Source organism: Hyla sarda, chromosome 10 (assembly GCF_029499605.1).
Source record: "Hyla sarda isolate aHylSar1 chromosome 10, aHylSar1.hap1, whole genome shotgun sequence".
In the NCBI taxonomy this organism is placed as follows: domain Eukaryota; kingdom Metazoa; phylum Chordata; class Amphibia; order Anura; family Hylidae; genus Hyla; species Hyla sarda.
This window is the reverse complement of record NC_079198.1, coordinates 121,243,248-121,268,057: the sequence shown is the minus strand read 5'-3', so window position 1 is coordinate 121,268,057 and position 24,810 is coordinate 121,243,248. Positions and strand designations below refer to the sequence as shown.

At 46.4% G+C, this 24,810-nt stretch overlaps 1 protein-coding gene and 1 non-coding gene across 5 annotated transcripts in view; both read right to left on the bottom strand.

Moving 5' to 3' along the window:
- The window catches only part of MFN2 (mitofusin 2), a 71,422-nt gene that overhangs the window by 2,147 nt on the left and 44,465 nt on the right, over window positions 1–24,810 (bottom strand). For all 4 annotated transcript variants that reach the window (XM_056541834.1, XM_056541833.1, XM_056541831.1 and 1 more), the window contains 14 exons: window positions 23,888–24,023; window positions 21,762–21,924; window positions 18,807–18,931; window positions 13,693–13,801; window positions 11,779–11,886; window positions 7,574–7,727; window positions 6,833–6,900; window positions 5,536–5,657; window positions 4,580–4,706; window positions 3,732–3,836; window positions 3,444–3,546; window positions 2,080–2,300; window positions 1,199–1,348; window positions 756–952 (listed from right to left, as the gene is read on the bottom strand). In XM_056541834.1, coding sequence (XP_056397809.1) covers window positions 756–952; window positions 1,199–1,348; window positions 2,080–2,300; window positions 3,444–3,546; window positions 3,732–3,836; window positions 4,580–4,706; window positions 5,536–5,657; window positions 6,833–6,900; window positions 7,574–7,727; window positions 11,779–11,886; window positions 13,693–13,801; window positions 18,807–18,931; window positions 21,762–21,924; window positions 23,888–24,023 — 1,888 coding nt within the window. The remainder of the gene's footprint in view (window positions 1–755; window positions 953–1,198; window positions 1,349–2,079; window positions 2,301–3,443; window positions 3,547–3,731; window positions 3,837–4,579; window positions 4,707–5,535; window positions 5,658–6,832; window positions 6,901–7,573; window positions 7,728–11,778; window positions 11,887–13,692; window positions 13,802–18,806; window positions 18,932–21,761; window positions 21,925–23,887; window positions 24,024–24,810) is intronic.
- On the bottom strand, window positions 23,639–23,826 carry LOC130294761 (U2 spliceosomal RNA). The gene has a single exon (XR_008848624.1). It is a non-coding gene; the product is annotated as a U2 spliceosomal RNA (small nuclear RNA).

The window sequence follows — 24,810 nt, the reverse complement described above, 5'->3', positions numbered from 1 at the left end:
TGAGTTATATCCTGTATTATACTCCAGAGCTGTACTCACTATTCTGCTGGTGAGGTCACTGTGTACATACATTACATTACTTATCCTGTACTGATCCTGAGTTATATCCTGTACTATCCTCCAGAGCTGTACTCACTATTCTGCTGGTGAGGTCACTGTGTACATACATTACATTACTTATCCTGTACTGATCCTGAGTTATATCCTGTATTATACTCCAGAGCTGTACTCACTATTCTGCTGGTGAGGTCACTGTGTACATACATTACATTACTTATCCTGTACTGATCCTGAGTTATATCCTGTATTATACTCCAGAGCTGTACTCACTATTCTGCTGGTGAGGTCACTGTGTACATACATTACATTACTTATCCTGTACTGATCCTGAGTTATATCCTGTATTATACTCCAGAACTAAAAGCTCCCATAACTCCTATCTGGTATCTTGCCCCTGTAAGCTACATTCTGGTATGTGTAATTTGTACAATAAATCTGATGCATAAAAACTAATATCTCCCTTATTACAGGAGCTGAGCTATGAACTTGTTTGAGTGTAGACCAGTGTTTCCCAACCAGGTTGCCTCCAGCTGTTGCAAAACTACGACTCCCAGTATGCCCGGACAGCCGAAGGCTGTCCGGCCATACTGGGAGTTGTAGTTTTGCAACAGCTGGAGGCAGCCTGGTTGGGAAACACTGGTCTACACTCATACTGACTGTTTCCAAAAGAGTGAATATGAAGACGTATAACTCACTGTTGCACTTGGTGACTGCAGTTGGAGCCGGTGTAGCTGACAATGAGTTGCAGTTTCTCAGCTGCGTATTCCACAAACTGGCGCTTGAAGGCTCTCTCTTTAGCTTTTGTGGTCCAGGTGAGGCGCTCATATACATACAGGAGCCCATAAAGTCCAAAAGACAAAGCGATGAGCCGCCATCCCACAGCTTTCCAGACCTGAAATATCAGAGCAGGGTACAGGTCCTAGTAATGTCTACCATGAATATAAATACTAGTCCACCAACTGCATATATACTGCTCTCGTATTCCTATAGAGAGTAGTACATATGTGGCGCTCTCTTCCGAAATCTACTCCTATGGATGGGTCAGCTACATCATAACGCAAAGATTACAGTTACCCTCCATTAGACATGCATGGAATATCCTGTAGGTATGACTACTACTGATATAAGTTGTACCTACCACTCCTCCCACCACCAATATACCCATGGATGTTCGGGATGTTAAGGAAGCCAATCCAGTCACCATGGACACCATAAGTTCCTCCTGGGTCATAGCCCCCTGCTGCATTGGTGGCATGCTTGGATTTACTGGGGTCATTGCACGTGGTATCTAGAGACATGATTGATACATAAGTTAGATATAAATCTGATGCATGCAAGAGCTAGAATACATTGTAATAACTCATAATTACCGTATTTATCGGGGTATACCACGCGCCGGCCAATAACACGCACCCTCATTTTTCTAAGGAAATATTGGTAAAACATTTTTTTTTTAACCCAAATATCCTTGGTAAAATGAGTGTGCGTGTAGGTGCGTGTATACCCAGATAAACTCTGACCCCGCAATAGCTGCTGCGGTAACTGCAGCGGCTTCTGCGGGGCCCGAGTCCTGCCACCGCCGCCCGATTCCCTCCCCTCCCTCCCGGTTTACATATTTAGCTGTCCAGGGGCGTGCTCCTACAGCCTCCGGCGACGTCCTACGCTGTCGCTGTGCAATGACGAGTGACATTGCATTGAGGACGTCACTCGTCAGCGCACAGCGACAGCACAGGACGCCGCCGGTACCGGAACCTGCAGGAGCACGCCCCTGGACAGGTAAATATGTAAGCCGGGGATGGGGAGGGAATCGGGCGGCGGTGATGGGACTCTGGCCCCGCAGAAGCCGTTGCAGTTACATGGTTTAAATCGTCCAGCTTTAAATCATTGAACCCCAGCGGCTTTTGCGGGGCCAGAAAGAGTTTATCGGCGTATAACCTGCTAAAAATGTTATCTTCAAAAATGTGTGTTATACGCCGATAAATACGGTATGTATAAGGCAATGAATCTGCACTCACCCACCTGGTCATTATAGGCCATCAAAGCTCTGCGGCCATTCTTGGGTCCCAGGAACCGGTTCACCAGCATCGTCCACCCGAGAGAGAAGTGAAATTCCACATCTTCTTGGAAGTCGGCGCACAGCTTGTCACAGCTAAGGTCGTAGCTCAGGCTGAAGCTCTGGCGGGGGACCAGCATGTCGATCTGGGAGCGGGAGGACGATGGAAGAAGAGGTAACAGACCTTCTACATAGAGAGAAAGAAACAGAAGCCACATGGTCAATTACACTATACACCAGTGTTTTCCAACCAGGGTGACTCCAGCTGTTGCAGAACTACAACTCCCAGCATGCCCGGACAGCCAACGGCTGTCCGGGCATGCTGGGAGTTGTAGTTCTGCAACAGCTGGAGGCACCCTGGTTGGAAAACACTGCTATACACTAACCACCACTCATACAGTAACTTTACCGTTTTGTGTAAACAGCCCCTATGCAGACCTATGAGTCTCGATGTTTACAGACTATGTAGACTGAACCTGCGGTCATGTGTTATTCTGTCATCTGCCTTCTATCACATTAGGTACATTACACATGACTAAGATCAGGACCAGACTACACAACCTCTGTAGTTTGTAAAACATAGAAGTGCATAGGCGCTGTATACATAAAACAGTAGATTATTAAAGGGGTACTCCGGAGGAAAACATTATTTATTATTTTTTGAATCTACTGGTGCCAGAAAGTTAAACTGATTTGTAAATTACTTCTATTAAAAAATCTTAATCCTTCCAGTACTTATTAGCTGCTGAATACTAGAGAGGAAATTATTTTCTTTTTGGAACACAGAGCTCTCTCCTGACATCACGAGCACAGTGCTCTCTGCTGACATCTCTGTCCATTTTAGGAACTGTACAAAGCAGCATATGTTTGCTATGGGGATCTTCTCCCACTCTGGACAGTTCTTAAAATGGACAGAGATGTCAGCAGAGAGGAGCACTGTGTTCCAAAAAGAAAAGAATTTCCTCTGTAGTATTCAGCAGCTAATAAGTACTAGAAGGATTAAGATTTTTTTTTTAATACAGGTCATTTTTTAATAGAAGTAATTTACAAATCTGTTTAACTTTCTGGCACCAGTTGTTAAAACGGACGGAGATGTCAGCAGAGAGCACTGTGCTCGTGATGTCTGCAGAGAGCTCTGTGTTCCAAAAAGAAAAGAATTTCCTCTGTAGTATTCAGCAGCTAATAAGTACTGGAAGGATTAAGATTTTTTTAATAGAAGTAATTTACAAATCTGTTTAACTTTCTGGCACCAGTTGATTTAAAAAAATAAAAAAAAATAAAAGTTTTCCACCGGAGTACCCCCTTAATAAAGACCCTTGATTCATCTTACCGATCATCTCCTGTTGGGTGGTCTGCAGGGACACAGAAATGGTACTGGAGCAGCGATCTGACAGGTTCCTGCCCAAGCCTTCCTCTATGTGTCGGTGGAGTTCCTAAAGGGGATTAGCAAGGAAGTGTTACCATACAACAGTGGTCTCCAGCGTGTGGCTCTCCAGATGTTGAAAAACTAGAACGTCCATCCTTCAGCTCTCTATATGGGAGCAGTGGTTTTGCAACAGCTTGAGAGCCACAGGGTAAGGAACAATGCCGTACCAAATAATGTCAAAAAGCTCCTTACGTTCTTATAAACTTTAAGGACAACAGATGACGGATGAAACTCCATTTGGAAGTCGTCTACCAGCACCGAGAGGCGGCGGATCTCCTCAGCCATGGCATTTGACACCTGAAATGACCAAGATATTAACCAATGAAGAAACATGGAGTCTCCCTTCTCTACCCATGACGTCACAAGTGAAGCCAGCATGCTCCCGACAGTCTATAGGACAGAGTTTCCCAACTAGGGTGCCTCCAGCTGTTGCAAAACTACAACTCCCAGCATGCCCGGACAGCCAAAGGCTGTCCGGGCATGCTGGGAGTTGTAGTTCTGCAACAGCCAGAGGCACCCTGGTTAAAGGGGTAGTCCAGTGGTGAAAAACTTATCCCCTATCCTAAGGATAGGGGATAAATTTGAGATGGCGGGGGTCCGACCGCTGGGGCCCCCTGCGATCTCTCTGTACGGGGGCCAGGCTCTCCGCCGAGATAGCGGGTGTTGACCCCCGCACGAAGCGGCGGCCGACACGCCCCCTCAATACATCTCTATGGCAAAGCCGGAGATTGCAGTAGGCAGCGCTTCGGCTCTGCCATAGAGTTGTATTGAGGGGGCGTGTCGGCCGCCGCTTCGTGCGGAGGTCGACACGCCCCATTCCCGCGGGCTGTCGGGGCTCCGTACAGGAGATCGCAGGGGGCCCCAGCGGTCGGACCCCCCGCAATCTGCAACTTATCCCCTATCCTTAGGATAGGGGATAAGTTGTTCACCACTGGGTCACCACTGGACTACTCCTTTAAGAAACACTGCTATAGGATCTCTCCTCATTTATACTCTTATAGATGTAGATTCCACAGTGCTCCTCGTATGGCCTAACCCACCTGCCGCTCCACCTCGTCTGTGATCTGCTTGATCTTCATCCTGTAATCCTCCGTCAGCAGCTCCAGTTGCTTTTCAATAAATTCCAATCGGTCCCTGAACTCCTCCCGCTTTTCCAGGCAGTAAACCCTGAGGAAGTTATACAGTGTTTGTATGACAGATACTAGGGATGTCCCGATACGGATACTGGTATCAGGACAGATATTGGACATTTGCACGAATACTTGTACAATTGTCCCCGCTCCTGAGCTTTGCAGTGCGCTCAGCAGTTGAGCGCACATCATAGCCGGGACCCGCATTAACCCTTTAGATGCCACAATCAAAATTGATTGCAGTGTTTAAAAGTCCCGAGAGTCCTGCCGGTTAGCTCCGGGATGCTGATTGGGATCACAGCGGTGAAATCACGGTGTCCCGATCAGCTGTGAGGACAGCCAGAGGTCCCTCACCGTGCTCCGTAAGTCCGATCGTTGCTCCTTTACTGCTGCCAGCCATGGCAGGCAGTAGTGAAGGAGCGCCGATAACACTGATCAATGCTATGGCCTAGCATTGATCAGTATGCAAACCACAGATTGTATGAAACAATAGTCCCCTATGGGGACTAAAAAGTGTAAAAAAAAATTTGGAAAAAATAATAAATGTGGATTAACCCCTTCCCAATTAAAAACCGAATCACCCCCCTTTTCAAAAAGCTTAAATAAAAAAAATAAAAAAATAAAAGCCCTTACTCTTAACTTTAAAAGAAAAAAGAAAATAAAAAACCCTGTCACATGACAGTGAAAAAAATATTGGTAATTGGTATCGGCAAGTACTTTAAAAAAAAAAAAAAGTATCGGTACTCGTACTTGGTCTTAAAAAAATGGTATCCGGACATCCCTAACAGATACGTAAAAAAAAAAAAAAAAAAAAAAACAACTTTAGTGGCAATGGCCTCCCTGGTGCTCTTGCGCAGCGCACTCACCTCTGCTCCTGGGCAGACACATGCACGGACTCCATGATCTGACGCAGAACCTCCGCTATGTGCTTGGCTCGCATTGTATGCTGCTCAAATTTGGTTTTTACAGCCGACTGAGATATGCATTCCTGCCAGAAATAAAGGAAAGAAGGTTCAACTTTACAGAAATTCCCGGCTGAGATTGCTTGGCGGCTTGGCATGGTGGATCCATTCCAGAAATCCCCCGCAAGGCATAGGCCTGAATTCACACTGTCTTGTTGGCTGTTGCGGAGACACATTCTGGGTTCACATTAATGTAATGCAGATGTATTATAACATCCATATTCTGCCGATCTGAGTTTGTGTGATTATAGTCATGGCTGGACTAGAGTGAACCCAGCTTTAAAAAGGGGTTATCTAGTATTAGAAAAGCAGAGCTCTTGGCTTCATTTATGCCAACTGAGCTGCAGTACCACACGCGACCTGAGGGCAAGAGTTGAGCTGTTTCCAAATTATAGCAGCTATGGTTTTTCTAATCCTGGATAACCCCTTTAACCCATTCAGGACATCGAGCGTACAGGTACCCTTAGCGGTGTTAAGCAGGTTTGAAGCGAGCACAGGTGCATGATTGACACACAAGTCTGCAGCGCATGCACCGTCACTTTGTATTACGGCAGCTGTGAGGGAAGCCTGCAAGCACCTTAAAGTACCCACCCGCGATCTTCCGAACGGGGTCCTGGCATTGCTGCGCTGTGTGCCGGCTAATGCACGTATCATTGAGCCCCCTCTTTCCATACAGCTCTATGGGAGAGGTGGGGAGGCAGGAAAGCTGCATCTCCTCCTCTCCCATAGAGATACATGGAGGGGGCATGTCGGCCGCATCATCATGCTGTGGCTGACACGCCTCCTGCACGGTAGAGCCGCGACAGAGCCGGGGCACCGTGCAGGAGATCGCAGGGGTGTCCCTGTGGATAGGGTATATACGTTTTCTTGCTGCAGATTTCCTTTAACACAAAGGGGCATATACTGTGGACTAGTGTGTCAATCACACAGCAGGTGGAAAGAGGCGACCCCTCTCTGACTGTTTTATGGAAATAAAGGGACAAAGGTATGGCTGCAGTATGTATGGATACCGCTTGTACTCTCTGTACAGTTTTATTTTGTGATGTCATGTGACAGATGTACTTTAAAGCTGTAGAGAGCTGCGACACCCCTATGGGCTGGGGGGTTGTAACGTGTTAACAAGTAACATGCCAGCCAATATTTTAGGATCTGGAGGGAGCACTCCGAATAAATATTTAATGTTAAGTCCTTAATGCCGTACCTCAAATCTTCTCTCGAAGTTTTGGAACTCAAACATCCTTACTTGAAAACCTTCAGCTAAAGCGCCACCTACAGTCAGTAACAAAACACACAGTGAAAGGGGGTCAAGCAACAATAAGAAACTCTAGTTCTCCTGATAATAAACTGATCATAATGGATCCTCCTATAAGAACCCCCAGTGATCAGCTGTGATCTATATGGAATATCTATATGGAAACCTGGCAGTGAGCATATAACTTGCCCACAGTGCCTCCGCAGGAGAAATGGGGCATTACACTGTTTCCATTCACATCAATGGGCTGTTTCTGTAATATAGGACAATTACTCCAGAGCAGTGTTTCCCAACCAAGGGGCCTCCAGCTGCTGCAAAACTACAACTCCCAGCATGCCCGGACAGCCTTTGGCTGTCCGAGCATGCTGGGAGTTGTAGTTTTGCAACAGCTGGAGGCACCCTGGTTCAGAAACACTACTCCAGAGAGAGACTCTTTGTAGCCACTTTCTAGTCTGGTCTAGCCAAGAATTGAGGATCCTGAAGAGTCTGTTGCAGTCAGGGCATGATGGGAGGTAGTAGTTTTGCAATACCTAGAAAGCCTTTAGCTGTCAGGGCATGCTGGGGGTTGTAGTTCTGCCACATCTGGAGAGCCACAGATTGCAAGCTGCTAAGCTAGTCTCCAGATTTCAGTAATAAACACCACCCCATGCCGATATACAATACAATTCATTGATATCCTGTTGACAATACCTCCTTCTGGCATTCCTTGAGCTTTCTGTATCCGGGCATTAAGAACCTCCTTGGCAGATACAAAGAAAATCCGATCTCCTGCTTGGGTTCGATCCAAGACGCCGAGCTCATCCACCAAGAAACTGGTGCATCGCTCCATGTGCTGACGCCGCACCTGAAGAGACGGGGGGGAGAGAAGTATAAGATCAGCGAGAAACTGATTAAAACTGCTGTCTCCATCCTCCTATGCTGTCAGGACAAAAACTACTTCTCTTATCCATAGGATAGGGGATAAGTATCTGATCAGGGGGGGGGTCCGACCAATGGGAACCCCATCTTCTCTTATAATCTCTAAATCTCCCATAGAGTACTCAGGGTTTTATTAAATTGAAACCAGTTCCCTTCAGGGCATAAAGCCCCTCCGGGACTGAACCCTTTGCTAGGGTTACCCCTTTAAAATATCACTTTTATTGATTGTTATTAAAATACCCCAATAAATGTGCTCAAATAATACAAAAGTGTATTAAAACCGCAACCAAGTTATTGGATTCAGGTCCTTTTCAGATCTTTATTATTCTAGAGAAATCTGTTAGAGAGAAAAAATAGAACGACCGATACCGGCGCCTAGTGTATTACCCTTGGTAACAGGAGCAAACGGGTCAAGAGACTGACCCAGAAACCATATACAGTGACCCCCCGACCTACGATGGCCCCGACACACGATAAGAGGCCATCACATGTTGAGGCAGCATCAACATTCGATGCTTTTGTATGTCGGGGCCATCGCATAAACGGCTATCCGGCAGCGCAGACTGCTTCAGCTGCCACCGGATAGCCGTTTACGGTGCCCCGTGTGGTCCACTGACGATCACTTACCTGTCCTCAGGGCTCCGGCGCGTCCTCTTCGGGATCCCCTGCATCGTCGGCGCTCTCCATCGTCGTCATCACGTCGCTACGCACGCCGTCCCATCATCCAATAGGAGCGGCGTGCGTAGCCACGTGATGGCGGCGACAGAGAGCGAGGATGCCGGGGAAGCAGAGGCCTTGCCAGAGCGTCGGGGACACGGCGACAGCGATGGAGGGCGACATCCAGGGCAGTGGTGACGGTCCGGAGCGGCGGGGACAGGTGAGTAAACTTCCTATGCATGTGGTCTTCAACCTGCGGACCTCCAGATGTTGGAAAACTACAACTCCCAGCATGCCCGGACAGCCAACGGCTGTCCGGGCATGCTGAGTGTTGTAGTTTTCCAACATCTGGAGGTCTGCAGGTTGTAGACCACTGTCCTATGCTTTACATTGCACGGATCCCTCAACATACGATGGTCCATTTGGAACGGATTACCATCGTATGTTGAGGGACCACTGTAGATGGCCGCTCACCTTGGAGAACAGTAATATAAGCCTTTCGCCCCAGAGATAATGGGGTACTAAAGATCCGGAGACTCTGCTCAGCCTTCTGGGTTACAGGAGCCAGCAATGCTGCTGTCCTAGGTGAAGATGAGGAGAAGCTTGAAAAGAACCCTTGTAGAATGGCGCCATTCTACAAGGGTTCTTTTCAAGCTTCTCCTCATTATTATTCTGGAGGTATTTAGTGGAGGATCATATTATACCAGTCCCTTTGTTTCTGGGTCAATATTATTGTTCCCTTAGGGTACGTTCAGACGAGCGGATTTACAGCGTATTTTACGTAGCAGATCCGCCGCTGTGGGACCTCTCTATGCTGCCTTTACATGTGCCTGCTCAGAGCGGAAATACGCCGCTACGTGCAGACACACTGAAGCGATGTGCGAGTCGCCATTTATTCGCACACATCACGGCCACTCCTCCTGCTCAACGAGCTAGGCCGAGAGCTGCCGCGATGTGCGAGTATACTGCCCATGCGCGCGGCGACTCGCAAATCGCAGTGTGTCTGCGTATTGTGGCGTATTGCCGCTCCGAGCAGGCACATGTAAAGGCAGCAAACAGAGGTCCTCAAAATCGGCTTGTCTGAACGTACTCTTATACCAGATCCTCTTAAAACTGGCTTTATCAAGGTGCAGGATACTAATACTTTATCCTGCATCTTGATAAAGCCGGTTCCTATCGGCGAAACGTCGGGGGGATGCTAGGGAATCTGTATTTTAACTAGCAATCAGGAATTGGAGAGAAAGGAGGCTTTGGGAGGATCTGGTATAAGGGAACAATAATATTGAGCCAGAAACAAAAAGAGACTAGTATAATCTGAGTCTCCACTAAATACCTCCAGAATAATAAAGGTTTGAATAGGACCTGAATCCAATAACTTTGTTGCGTTTTGAATACACTTTTTGTATTATTTGAGCACATTATTGGGTATTTTAGTAAAAAAATAAATAAAAAGGTTATATTTTAAAGGGGTAACCCTAGCAAAGGGCTCAGTCCTGGAGGGGCTTTATGCCCTGAAGGGAATTGGTTTCAACCCAATCATCTTTTGCCCGCCACCTGGGCTCTCTGAAAATAGTGTGCTACAGACAGCAAGTACTCCATTTACTTCTAAGGGAGCGCTGGAGATGCCCAAGTACAGCACTCAGGTCTCTTTTAGAAATGAACGGCGTGTGTGCTTGCAGAAGGCCGGGCAGGAGATCACAGGGGGTCCCAGCGGTTGCCCCCCCCCCCCACGATCAGACCCTTATCCCCTATCCTGTGGATGGGGGATAAGTGGTCTTTTGCTGAACTACCTTCTTATTGGGAATATGAAGGGGTTGTCTAAACCAGTGCTTGAGGCACGCCTTACCACTGTGGTGCCCCCTAGTGGTTGGTGAGGCACAGCTGGGTGTGGGCATTTTGTACAACAGTGACTATAAACCATACAGTCCTTTTCCTGGTGGCACCAATCTCTGGTTTTACCAACATTATTAACTTATTTTGTACTAATTTTAACGTTATATGTCGTCTATGAGCCAAAAGAAATGCAGGCTGGGTAATATTATAATATTATAAGCTGTTGCATGGAATTCCACCCAGATGTTGAGGCACGGGCATTACTTTTATAAACTGGTTGAGGCCCCCAAAAAAAATAAAAAAGTTTGAGAATATCTGGTGTAAACCAAATAAGTAATGGAGTTAGGAGATAAACCTGAGCATATCACTAACATATGCCATAGTGTAACAATTAGTGACTGCAGGGGGCCCACTATTCCAGAAGAACAGTGTTTCCCAACCTGGGTGCCTCCAGCTGTTGCAAAACTACAACTCCCAGCATGCCCGGACAGCCAAAGGCTGTCCGGGCATGCTGGGAGTTGTAGTTTTGCAACAGCTGGAGGCACCCTGGTTGGGAAACAATGCCGTAGAATGAAGAATCTGTGGTCCCTGTGTTTCACTTGTACTGTGGCCCTTTTTTTATTTTTTATTTTTTTAAATGGTCGGACCCCCACTCATGCAATTTGGTCGATGTCAAATAATCAACTTGATTCCTCCTTTTTATACCTGGCACACAGATGACAAAGCATGCTGCTATCATTACTATCGCAGACATGCCCCAGTGAGGTGCGGTCAGAGTACAAACATTTCCGGAGATCACTGGGAATCCTAATACATTCCTATTACATAACTTCACTGTGAGGTGCTGCCCGTCAGTGCCAAGTGAATGCAGAAAAGTACAGAGAGAGACTGCGGAATGTGTAATCACGTGTGGAGAACAGTGACTATGTCTGAAAATAATGCACCAAGACAGACTGGTGCTGGGAGATTTCAACTCTAAGTCAGCAGAATAGTGAGTGCAGCTCTGGAGTATAATACAGGATATAACTCAGGATCAGTACAGGATAAGTAATGTATGTACACAGTGACTGCACCAGCAGAATAGTGAGTGCAACTCTGGAGTATAATACAGGATATAACTCAGGATCAGTACAGGATAAGTAATGTAATGTATGTACACAGTGAACTCACCAGCAGAATAGTGAGTGCAGCTCTGGAGTATAATACAGGATATAACTCAGGATCAGTACAGGATAAGTAATGTAATGTATGTACACAGTGACCTCACCAGCAGAATAGTGAGTACAGCTCTGGAGTATAATACAGGATATAACTCAGGATCAGTACAGGATAAGTAATGTAATGTATGTACACAGTGACCTCACCAGCAGAATAGTGAGTACAGCTCTGGAGTATAATACAGGATATAACTCAGGATCAGTACAGGATAAGTAATGTAATGTATGTACACAGTGACTGCACCAGCAGAATAGCGAGTTCCCACTTACCTCATCCATATACTCTGGTTCTGAGGCAGACGCATCCCACCGGTTGTTCAGGATGAAGATGTTCGGTCTGGACAGACGTTCGTTCACCTTATGGAAGAACTGCTTTTCCTAGGATAATAAAAACACATGTGAATATATATATATATATTAGTTAGGAGTAGCCGTATTAGTCCAGTGATGCAAAAAGCAAAATCATCGGTAGTTGCAGTATCTTGTAATACCTTTTTTATTGGACTAACAAGATTTTGTAGAGACAATCTTTCGGGATTCCTCCCTTTATCAAGTCATAAGCATTTCTGAGCTCACAAGGAGAAAACACAGGTTCTATCTCACAAAATATGCAGGGGTTAAAACAACATTAGTGGAGAATGGACATTAAGTTGGGCCATAAATTGTATAGCAATAGGACGATAGATACAGATAAGGATGAGGAGGGGGAGGGGGGCTGGAGAGCAGAGGTGAGAATAGTGGTTACGCTGGACAGACAATTTTACTACAGAACCATAGACTGAAGATAAGACTTAGACAGGGGAGGGGGAGCAGGGGTGTAATGGTGTTAGAGCAGGGAGAGGGTAGAGAGTTTACCAAAGGTTATAGGAAATTTTGATAATGGGATAAGAAGCTTAAATCCACATTAAGTCCTCTGTTCTTGGAGTCATAAAGAACTATCATTTTGGCTTCAAATGTCTTTCTTTCCTGGGTGTTCTTGAAGTTTCCTTTCAGGATCTTGATTTTGAGGTCCTGTAGGGAGGGACCTGTTTGAGTGAAGTGGTGTCCAACTGGGGTGCAATAGTCCTTTTCTCTATGGTTGTTGATGGACGATCTGTGGAGGTTCATCCTTTTATTGAGTGGCTGACTGGTCTCCCCAATGTAACATCCCAGGTGACACTTGGTGCATTGTATCATGTAGACTACATTCTCTGTGGTGCACGAGTATTAGGAAACTACCCACAGACACATCAGATACAGACAATGGGACCAAACCCTGCGCCAAACCGCGCTGTAAACTCTGTCAACACATCTGCACAAATTCTGAGGCCTCCCACAACAACAAGGCATACAACATCAAGGGACAATACTCGTGCACCACAGAGAATGTAGTCTACATGATACAATGCACCAAGTGTCACCTGGGATGTTACATTGGTGAGGCCAGTCAGCCACTCAATAAAAGGATGAACCTCCACAGATCGTCCATCAACAACCATAGAGAAAAGGACTATTGCACCCCAGTTGGACACCATTTCACTCAAACAGGTCCCTCCCTACAGGACCTCAAAATCAAGATCCTGAAAGGAAACTTCAAGAACACCCAGGAAAGAAAGACATTTGAAGCCAAAATGATAGTTCTTTATGACTCCAAGAACAGAGGACTTAATGTGGATTTAAGCTTCTTATCCCATTATCAAAATTTCCTATAACCTTTGGTAAACTCTCTACCCTCTCCCTGCTCTAACACCATTACACCCCTGCTCCCCCTCCCCTGTCTAAGTCTTATCTTCAGTCTATGGTTCTGTAGTAAAATTGTCTGTCCAGCGTATCCACCATTCTCCCCTCTGCTCTCCAGCCCCCCCCCCCTCCTCATCCTTATCTGTATCTATCGTCCTATTGCTATACAATTTATGGCCCAACTTAATGTCCATTCTCCACTAATGTTGTTTTAACCCCTGCATATTTTGTGAGATAGAACCTGTGTTTTCTCCTTGTGAGCTCAGAAATGCTTATGACTTGATAAAGGGAGGAATCCCGAAAGATTGTCTCTACAAAATCTTGTTAGTCCAATAAAAAAGGTTATTAGAAGATACTGCAACTACCGATGATTTTACTCTTTATATATATATATATATATATATATATATATACACATACATGCTATACGGAGTGATCAAAGACTGGGAAGTGACTGACACTTACTGTCTGCATGAGGGTGGACTCAGAATTCGCCACCAGTACAAAAACATCGGCATCGAGACAAAACTTGTCTATCCAGCTGTCTAGTTCAGTGGTGACATCAATACCGGGGCTGAAATGGACAAGTGATGATACATGTCAGACATTAAGGAGGAGGTCAGTATATACAGGGTCTGTTGTGTGCCATGTTTTATATAGGATAAAACACCCAATAATATTTACATAACATGTATGACTTGCTATAAAATAATGACGACATCTAAATTTTAACATATGTGAGCAAAGCTGGATCTATAAACACCTATAGAAATGCGATCATCAGTTGCACCAAGGTTGTGCGTCCTGCAATAAATAGAGGTGTAGGGTAAAAGCAAAGAAACCATGTCCCAAAATTATAGGCATTGAATTGTAACCGATTGAAAATTTGGGTAATCTGGTTTTAGAAGAAAAAAAAAAAAAAAAAAAAAAAAAAAAAAAAAAAAATGCACATTTATTGGCATATTTCCTATCTCTGTTTGCAGCAACTGAATGGTAACACAAGTCTGCAGCAGATAAAAATCTGTCCCGGTTATGCTCTGCACGGCTCAGGGGAACAGGGAACAGCACAGCTATTAGATTTCTTTGTCGCAATGTTATACAGAATTTTATCCACTTAAAAAAGGAACAATGAACATTCAAATTCAATTACTGCAAGCAGAGATGTTGAAAACAGTCGTGAAGATAAAGTATAAAGGAAAACAGCAGAACTTTGTAGTAAACTGATTAAGAAAGATTTTCTCAACCAGAGTGCCTCCAGCCATTGAAAAACTACAACTCCCAGCATGCCCGGACAGCCAAAGGCTGTCCGGGCATGCTGAGAGTTGTAGTTTTGCAACAGCCGGAGACACCCTGGTTGGGAAACATTAAAAGGGGTTATCCACGAAATTTTTTATTTTGATATATAAACTGGCTCCAGAAAGTTAAACAGATTTGTAAATTACTTCTATTTAAAAATCTTAATCCTTTCAGTACTTATGAGCTTCTGAAGGTTGTTCTTTTCTGTCCAAGTGCTCTCTGATGACACCTGTCTCGGGAACCGCCCAGTTTAGAAGCAAATCCCCATAGCAAACCTCTTCTAAACTGGGCGTTTCCCGAGACACGTGTCATCAGAGAGGATTTAGACAGAAAAGAACAACCTTAACTTCAGAAGCTCATAAGTACTGAAAGGATTAAGATTTTTCAATAGAAGTAATTTACAAATCTGTTTAACTTTCTGGAGCCAGTTGATATATATATATATAAAAATAAAAAAAAAAGTTTTTTCCTGGATAACCCCTTTAAGATCAATTTCTGGTCATGGCAACTGCAACTTGTGGGCTGAAAGGAAAAAAAAAAGTTCACTTTCATTAGTTTATATACAAACTTTAGCTAAAGAGTGGTTATTTAAGATTAGAAAAAAACAGAGCCGATTTCTTCGAAAAACAGCACCAACCCAGTCTTCAGGTTGTAAGTGGTATTGCAGCTCAGATCCTTTAAAGTTAAAGGGGTATTCCAGGCAAAAACTTTTTTTTATATAATCAACTGGCTCCGGAAAGTTAAACAGATTTGTAAATTATTTCTATTAAAAAATCTTAATCCTTCCAATAGTTATTAGCTTCTGAAGTTTTCTGTCTAACTGCTCAATGATGATGTCACGTCCTGGGAGCTGTGCATGATGGGAGAATATCCCCATAGGAACTGCATAGTTCCCGGGACGTGAGTCATCAGAGAGCAGTTAGACAGAAAACAGCAACTCAACTTCGGTCGGAACACCCCCCCCCCCCCCCAATGATCAGGGGATAAGTGTCTAACACTGCAGTACTCCTTTAAAGGGTTACTCCACCCCTAGACATCTTATCCCTATCCAAAGGATCTCGGCTGCGGAACCCCAGACATACGGTGCATGGAGCGAACTTCGCTCGTTGCCGGATGACTGGCGTTGCGGGGCGGAGGCCCGTGACATCACGGCCATGTCCCCTCAATGCAAGTCTATGGGAGGGGCGTGGCTGTGACATCACGAGTAAGGCGTGGCAGTTAAATCACGAGTAGGGCGCGGCCTCCGGCGCTGAACCAGTCGCTTTACACGAACGCAGGGGGGAAAAGATGTGGAACCCCCGGCGGGACCCCCGCAATCAGCCATCTTATCCCCTATCCTTTGGATAGGGTATAAGGTGTCTAGGGGCGGAGTACCCCCTTAAGTTCTTCTCTATTGGAATAACACGTTTCAAGATCTCTATCAGAATATGTGGATTTGATGAAAAGATCAGAAAGTTTATTTGATGTTCCTCCATAGTGTTGTGTCTAGGCGTCATAAAACAGTTGAGCAGCTTATACAGTGGTCCCTCAACATACGATGGTAATCCGTTCCAAATGGACCATCGTTTGTTGAAACCATCGTATGTTGAGGGATCCGTGCAATGTAAAGTATAGGACAGTGGTCTACAACCTGCGGACCTCCAGATGTTGCAAAACTACAACACCCAGCATGCCCGGACAGCCAACGGCTGTCCGGGCATGCTGGGTGTTGTAGTTTTGCACCATCTGGAGATCCGCAGGTTGAACACCACTGGTATTGGAGGTTATACTCACGTGTCCCCGCTGCTCTGGACTGTCACCGCTGCTCTGGATGTCGCCTTCCATCACTGTCGCAGCGTCCCGGGGTGCCCCCGACGCTCCGGCAAGGCCTCTGCTTCCCCTGCATCCTCGCTCTCCGTCGCTGCCATTATGTCGCTACGCGCACCGCTCCTATTGGATGATGGGACGGCGTGCGCAGCGACGTGATGACGACGATGGAGAGCGCCGACGATGCAGATGATCCCAAAGAGGACGCGCCGGAGCCCCGAGGACAGGTAAGTGATCGTCAGCGGAGCACACGGGGCACCGTAAACGGCTATCCAGTGGCAGCTGAAGCAGTCTGCGCTGCCGGATAGCCGTTTATGCGATGGCCCCGACATACAAAAGCATCGTATGTTGATGCTGCCTCTGAGAGGCCATCGTATGTTGAAATGATCGTATGTCGGGGCCATCGTAGTTCGGGGGGGGGGGGGGTCACTGTACTTGCCCACACGCCGCAAACCTTCTACTATCTGGCAACGCCCCATTGTGTGCACTGCATTATTTCATTACTTCTATATTACAGAGCGACAATGGTCTCCTATATGGCAAAGGGTTAACAGAACACAGCACTGGACATTATTGCAAACTGGATTATACCCTTCACATCTGTGATAAGAACAGAGAGTCCAGGACTCCATCACTGCTGATCGGGACGAGGACTCCGGGAACATTTATATTCGCAATCACTATTCTTAGCACTGTACAATCTTGTCTTATTAGGAGTCTTATTCTGGCAGCAATGTCTGTCCCGAACCATCTCCACCCCGGCCCATCCCAGTTCCCTCCGCATCAGTTCTGTCTACAGTTATGTAATCTTTGTTTAGAACATTCTTCTGAAGCTTATAAAACAAGGGTTATAAAGTGACCTGCAGTATATATTACTCCACCCGCCTCACAAAAGTTATATGTATTTCATGTGGCCGCACCAAGGAATTCGCTAACACAGCAGCCGTGTAAAAGCCGAGCACTCACCCGGGATAACATGTTCTCTGTCAGATTCAACTTTTATTGTTAAACATCTTGGCAAAACATTAACCTTTCTAATATACTTTATAACAAAATGTATCTCCTTTTTATAGAAATCATGGCTTCTAAAAAAAAAAAAAAAAAGACCACTAGGGGTCCCCATACTATCCAGAACATAATCCTGTCCGGCTGCAGCATCATCTTTGTCCCAGCTGAAGCACAGGCAGGGACAAAGTGCAGGAAGTGAGGTAGGAATAGCAAAACTCTGTGCTCACTCCTGTCCTATCAGACTGCAGCTTGAAAACAGAGAGGAGGGGGTTACAGAGCAGCCTGCAGTGATTGGATGGAGAGACCCAGCAGAGTCAGGGGGGAATTGAATGAATGGAGAGTGAGGGCGGGCTCAGTGCTTGCCTGGGACACGCCTCTTCCTGAGCAGAGGATGTCGGAACAAGTGAACAGCAAAACAAAATAATTTATCCTCTTCGATAGTCTTCACCTATAACAGCGGTCTCCAACCTGCGGACCTCCAGATGTTGCCAAACTACAACTCCCAGCATGCCCGGACAGCCGTTGGCTGTCCGGGCATGCTGGGAGTTGTAGTTTTGCAACATCTGGAGGTCCGCAGGTTGGAGACCACTGTCCTATAATGTATACCACTAGTCCTTTATTGAATACAAACATGTGCACCGCTTACCACCTCCGCAATTCACTGCAACACCTGTGCAGGGACGCGCCAGTCCCGCCCTCGGCTAGGCATGCAAACTAGAGGAAAGAAGTTCGTCCAGCACTCTAGGTATGCAGATAAAATCAGGTCTTGCTTTATTAAAGGGGTTATCCAGGAAAATATAATATATATAATATATAATATATAATATATAATATATATCTCAACTGGCACCAGAAAGTTAAACAGATTTGTAAATTACTTCTATTAAAAAATCTTAATCCTTTCAGTACTTATGAGCTTCTGAAGTTAAGGTTGTTCTTTTCTGTTTAAGTGCTTTCTGATGACACGTGTCTCGGGGAAACGCCCCGTTTAGAAGAGGTTTGCTATGGGGATTTGCTTCTAAACTAAGCGTTTCCCGAGACACGTGTCATCTGAGAGCACTGAGACAGAAAAGAACAACCTTAACTTCAGAAGCTCATAAGTACTGAAAGGATTAAGATTTTTTAAAAGTAATTTACAAATCTGTTTAACTTTCTGGAGCCAGTTGATATATTAAAAAAAAAGTTTTTTCCTGGATAACCCCTTTAAATCTTTGGACAGAAGTCACAAACAGAGAATGTGTCTGACGCGTTTTGCACCTAGGTGCGAAACGCGTCAGCCACATTCTCCGTTTGTGACTTCTGTCCGAAGATTTAATAAAGCAAGACCTGATTTTATCTGCATACCTAGAGTGCTGGACGAACTTCTTTCCTCTAATGCTTTATTACAGGGACATCTCCGCATATGGATAGGATCTAATTTTTCATAGAGAATATAAGAAAATCCTAGTCATGTGATCAGCGATTGTTACCTGTCCATCAGCACAAGGTCATCCTTCAGCAGGGGGCATTTGGAATTAGGCCACATAACACTGACCAAGGATCCGGAGTCCAGAAGTTCATCCTGATGAAGGGCATGAGCCAGCTGCATCACAGTCTGGAAGGAAAGAGACTGGTTAGGGCTGGAAGGATATAGATTCCGGTATAATGATTTATAAACCGTAAAGCAATGTGTTACACAATATTGTACAGATTTAGGGAAAAAAAGTGTTTACTTCCTATTAAAGGAGTACTCCAGGATCTGAAAACGTATCCCCTACCCTTATGTAGCCCTGGCAGTCTGCAGAAAGGGGGCATGCGGACCACCGCACAAAGCAGCAGTCGACACCCCCCCTCAATACACTGCTATAGGAGACCCGGAGCGATGCATTCAGCAATCTCCAGCTCTGCCATAGCGCTGCATTGAGGGGGCGTGTCGGCGGCTGCTTCGTGCAGTGGTCATTAACCCCTTAAGGACCAAGCCCATTATAACCTTAAGGATCAGGCCAATTTTATTTTAGCGTTTTAGTTTTTTCCTCCTCGCTTTCTAAAAATCCATAACTCTTATATTTTCATCTACAGACCCATATATAGGCTTGCTTTTTGCATGACTTTGCAATGAAACCTCTCATTTTACCATAAAATGTACAGCGAAGCCCAAAAAATTTTTAGGGAAGAAATTTAAATGAAAACCACAATTTTGCACATTTTGGAGGGATTTGTTTTCACACTGTACACTTCACGGTAAAAATAAGGGATCGACCGATTATCGGTTTGACCAATATTATCGGCCGATATTCCCGATTTTGGACGTTATCGGTATCGGCAATTACCTTGCTGATAATCCGATAATGCCCCGCCTCCTGCACCGCCCCGCACCCCCCACATCACCGCCCGAGCCAGAGATCGCCGCCACCGCTGCCCCATTGCCTCCCCCATTCCCGGTTTTATAATTACCTGTTCCCGGGGTCCTGGCTCCTGCGGCGTCCTGTGTTATGCTGTGTGCTGCGCAACGACGAGTGACGTCCTCAACACGAAGTCATCATCAGTGCGCACAGTGACAGCTCAGGAGGACGCCACCAGAGCCAGAAGTAGCGTGGACCCCGGAAACAGGAAGTTATAAAACCGGGAATGGGGGCGGCAATGGGGCAGCGGTGAGGGGGTGCGGTGTGGTGGCGGTGATAGGACTCAGGAGGACCCCAGGACCGGCATGGGGAAAGAAGCGGGCAGCGGTGGTCTCTGGCACTGCAAAAGCCGCTGCAGTTCATTGATTTAAAGTGCCCGCTTTAAAATCAATGATCTGCAGCGGTATCGCCAGGCGGTGGGGGTTGGTTGGGTGGTGGTGGGGGGTTGGTTGGGTGGTGGGGGGAGATAAATAGCCGATAACTTATACCGGAATATCGGTATAAGTTATCGGCTATTGGCCCTAACCTCCACAAGGTATCGGCCCTAAAAAACATCAATATCGGTCGATCCCTAGTAAAAATGACATGTTTTCTTTATTCTGTGGGTCAATACGATTGAAATGACACCCATGAGTAGATACTTTAATATTTTTGTACCATTTAAAAAATAAAAAAAATAAAAAAATAGTTTTTTGTACAAAATCAGTAATCTAAAATTGCCCTATTTTGACCAACTATAACTTTTTCATTTTTCTGTATATAGGGCGGTATGAGGGCTCATTTTTGGCACCGTTATATGTACTTTTTATTGATACCACATTTGCATACATAAAACTTTTAGATCATTTTTTATTACATTTTTTTTGGAATAAAATGTGACAAAAAAGCAGCATTTTTGGACTTTTTTTTTACATTTACGCCGTTCACCGTGCGGGATCATTTACATAATGATAAATTTGATAGTTCGGACATTTACGCACACAGCGATACCAAATATGTTTATAAAAAAAAAATAATAATAATTAATGCTATTTGGGGGGTAATATGGGAAAAACTGACAATTTTAAATTTTCCATAGGACATAGCACTGATCAGTATTATCGGTGATCTTCAGTTCTGGTCTGCTCGATCTCAGACCAGAGTAGAAGACGCCGGGAGACGGACGGAGGCAGGTGAGGGGACCTCCAGCTGCCATTACAGATGATCGGATCTCCGCAGCACTGCGGGCGATCCAATCATCTATTTTAACATGCGCATTGCCGCAGATGCTGTGATCTGTACTGATCATGGCATCTGAGGGGATGATGGCGGATATTCGCACGATCGCGGATGTTGACCAGTACCGGCGGGTCCCAGGCTGCTGCTAGCAGCCGGAACCAGCCGTATATGATGCGAGCACCGCGCCGATGCTCGCGGTCCTACACAGGACATAAATGTACATCCTAGTGCGCTAAGTACTGCCGCACCAGGACGTACATTTATGTCTGTGGTTGTGAAGGGGTTAAAAAGGGGGTACTCCACTGCTCTGTGTTTGGAACAAACTGTTCCGAACGCTGGAGCTTGTGATGTCATAGCCCCGCCTCCTCAATTCAAGTCTATGGGAGGGGGCGTCACGCCCCCTCCCATAGACTTGCATTGAGGGGTCGGGGCATGACATGAGGGAGCGGGGCTATGATGTCACGAGCTCCCGGCGCTGGCTCCAGCGTTAGGAACTGTTTGTTCCAAATGCTGAGCAGCGGAGTACCCCTTTCAGGTATAAAATGGGTCTTTCCTTAAGGGGTTAAAATTTTATTTTAAAACCAATTGGAAAGCAGAGATTTTTTAGAACATCACCAATGCTTTAGCTTATGATACTGTAATTTTACTAAACTCTCTCTTGCATCTGTCCAGAAAATGCTTTCAGCAGCACAAAACAAGGATTTTTATTTATTTTATTCAAAAACAGCAAGCAGAGGTGTGGAAATGATGAGGCGCTGAGATAAAGCATAAAAAGTACATGCACATCATATGTGGAAGCAAACGCCTGATATGTTGACAAGTCACCTTGACACTCTGCTTCTCCTCGGACCCATCGGTCAGCAGATAGGCCTCGTTCCCCTCAGTCCCCTCCACGCGCAGGAAGCAGTTGGTGGTATGGCCGATCCCAGAGGGCAGGACCTTATCCCACAGCATGGCGTTTATCACACTGCTCTTTCCATTGCTGGTCCTGGTGCGAAAGAAACATAAAACAATAATAAACAATGTCAGGGCAGTGTGGCCTAATGATGCTGGGTGCAGTGACACCTCACTGTAGAGACGGCCAGATTAGTAATCACCCAGCTTTCCCATATAAAAAAAAAAAAAAAACATCCCATAGTCATAGTGGTGTGTCATTTTACCAGTACTTCCAGTGCTGAGACTGTGCGGCTGTGTAGGGACACCCCCCCCCCCCCTTCGAGGAATGGTAACCTCCAGTTGGCAATGTATTTATATATTTCCAGGAGGAATAACTGAGGGATAGCAGGGACTTAAGAAATAATGCTTTAAAATGTTTATCTTGTGGGGAATACAGGTATTATTCTTATACAGAAATCTATATCAGAGAGGCAGCCAGAGAGCCAGCGAGGCAGCCAGAGAGCCAGCGAGGCAGCCAGAGAGCCAGCGAGGCAGCCAGAGAGCCAGCCAGAGAGCCAGCGAGGCAGCCAGCGAGGCAGCGAGGCAGCCAGCGAGGCAGCCAGAGAGCCAGCGAGGCAGCCAGAGAGCCAGCGAGGCAGCCAGAGAGCCAGCGAGGCAGCCAGAGAGCCAGCGAGGCAGCCAGAGAGCCAGCGAGGCAGCCAGAGAGCCAGCGAGGCAGCCAGCGAGGCAGCCAGAGAGCCAGCCAGCGAGGCAGCCAGCGAGGCAGCCAGCGAGGCAGCCAGAGAGCCAGCAAGGCAGCCAGAGAGCCAGCGAGGCAGCCAGAGAGCCAGCGAGGCAGCCAGAGAGCCAGCGAGGCAGCCAGAGAGGCAGCCAGCGAGGCAGCGAGGCAGCCAGCGAGGCAGCGAGGCAGCCAGCGAGGCAGCCAGAGAGCCAGCGAGGCAGCCAGAGAGCCAGCGAGGCAGCCAGAGAGCCAGCGAGGCAGCCAGAGAGCCAGCGAGGCAGCCAGAGAGCCAGCGAGGCAGCCAGAGAGCCAGCCAGAGAGCCAGCGAGGCAGCCAGAGAGCCAGCGAGGCAGAAAAACAATTTTTTTTTTTTTTTTTTTTTAAAGCCGAGGAACGTGCTTTCGATTCACCCAAAGTGCAAGAAAAAGTGCAAACGTGTTACACTAAAAAAACGTGCACAAAGGATGCGGTCTATCGCAAGCCCTTCTCCGATAGGAGAGAGGCCCCCCAACAAACCTTACCCTTCGCCTCCGGACCAAAAGGTACCTGCGAGGTTCCAGGTTCGATGTCCCTTTTTGCCGAAGCTACTAGGGGACCACAAATGCTCCCGGCATCCCCCTTGGCGTTAGCCATGGTATCTGCCCGCAGAGCCGATTACGGTAGGTACCCTGCCAAAGCAGGAGTACCCGGGGTGTTTGCAGGGAGGTGCGGAACCTAATGGCCACACACACCTCCCCTAGACCGCCAGGAGGGACACCCAGAAGGGCTACCGCATCCTGACCAATCCTGTGAACACACAACACGCAAAAAGTGACACAGTGAGACAAAAAAGAAATAAATAAGTGAATGTGTGCAGATATACTGCCCGGACATCCGGCCGGATCTATAAAAAATTTCTCTGATCCTAGCCAGAAGGCCGGGAATCAAGAGGTGAGTGCCACAAGGTGAAGAGATTATGGTGCCCGTGCTTCAACTCAGTGAGCCTATTCTCCCAGTGAGTTTCGGCACCTCGGGGTCACCACTCCCCGAGGCACAAAGTACCTCGGCTCTAGACCCTCTCAGCCTCATGGCGAGACCCGGAGGGAACAGGTCACATCGGGGCAGCCGTCGAGCTGATTCCTCAGAACCAGCCCCGGAAAGCCCTGGTACACCTGCATCCTCCATGCAGCACCCATCCCCACCAGCCCCATACCGGCGTTACTGTCCACCGGCATGAAAAACTGATAAGAACAGATACTACACTTGATCTTAGCCAAAAGGCCGAGAAGCGATTTTTTGCAAAAACCGAGGCAGAAAAACAATGCTATTATAAAGGGTGGGCAGTTCTCCTTACCTGCCAAAAAAGGCCACCTTCATGTGACGTCGGGCAAGCACCTCGCTGATGCCCTTCACGTTGGTGAGATAGCCCTTGACTTCAAGCACTTGTTCTTCTGAGGCGACAGGATCCAGCTCTGCATTCTTGTAAGTTTCTAAATAAATACATAAAAAACTACTTGTTACATAAAATATCTACAACCCCAGACAGCTTGGGGAACACTTCTCTGTTGTTACAAAACTATAACTGAAGGCATGATGGGAGTTGTAGTCATTCAACAGCTGGAGAGACACAGGATGAAGAACAACACGTCTGAGGCCATGTGCACACGGTGGAAATTTTAGGATTGCTCGGAAATGCACTATTTCCATAGACGGCAAAGCACAGTCTCCATAGACGGAAATACATTTTCAAGTAGATTCCGCTAAAAGAATTGACATTCAATTCTTTTAATGGAGACCGGAGTAGGGATTTCCACAGCAGATGTTTCCACCGCACGGTGCTGCAGAATCCCACTGAAAACAATGGAATTCTGCTGCAACTGAATTTCTGAGCAGAATTTTTCTTCCGGATTCTGCTTGAAAAATTCCGTAGTATGAACATGGCCTTACAGTCCAGTCACCTTCAGAGCTGAGATCACAATTCTGTTTGCACAAACACCTATCATTATCTTATAAGCGTTGTGTAGTGAAAGATAACTTATCCCTTATCCAAAAGATAGAGGATAAGTTATAGATCGCAGGGGGTCCGACCACTGGGAGAGGCCCCCCCCCCCCCCCCCGGCCGCAATGCCCCCTCCATGTATCTCTATGGGATACATTAAGGGGGGGTGTCGGCCGCTGCCGGGGCCCTGTTTAGGAGATCGCGGTCCGGCCCCCTCCCTGCAATCTATAACTTATCCTCTCTCCTTTGGATAGGGGATAAATTATCTTTCACTATAC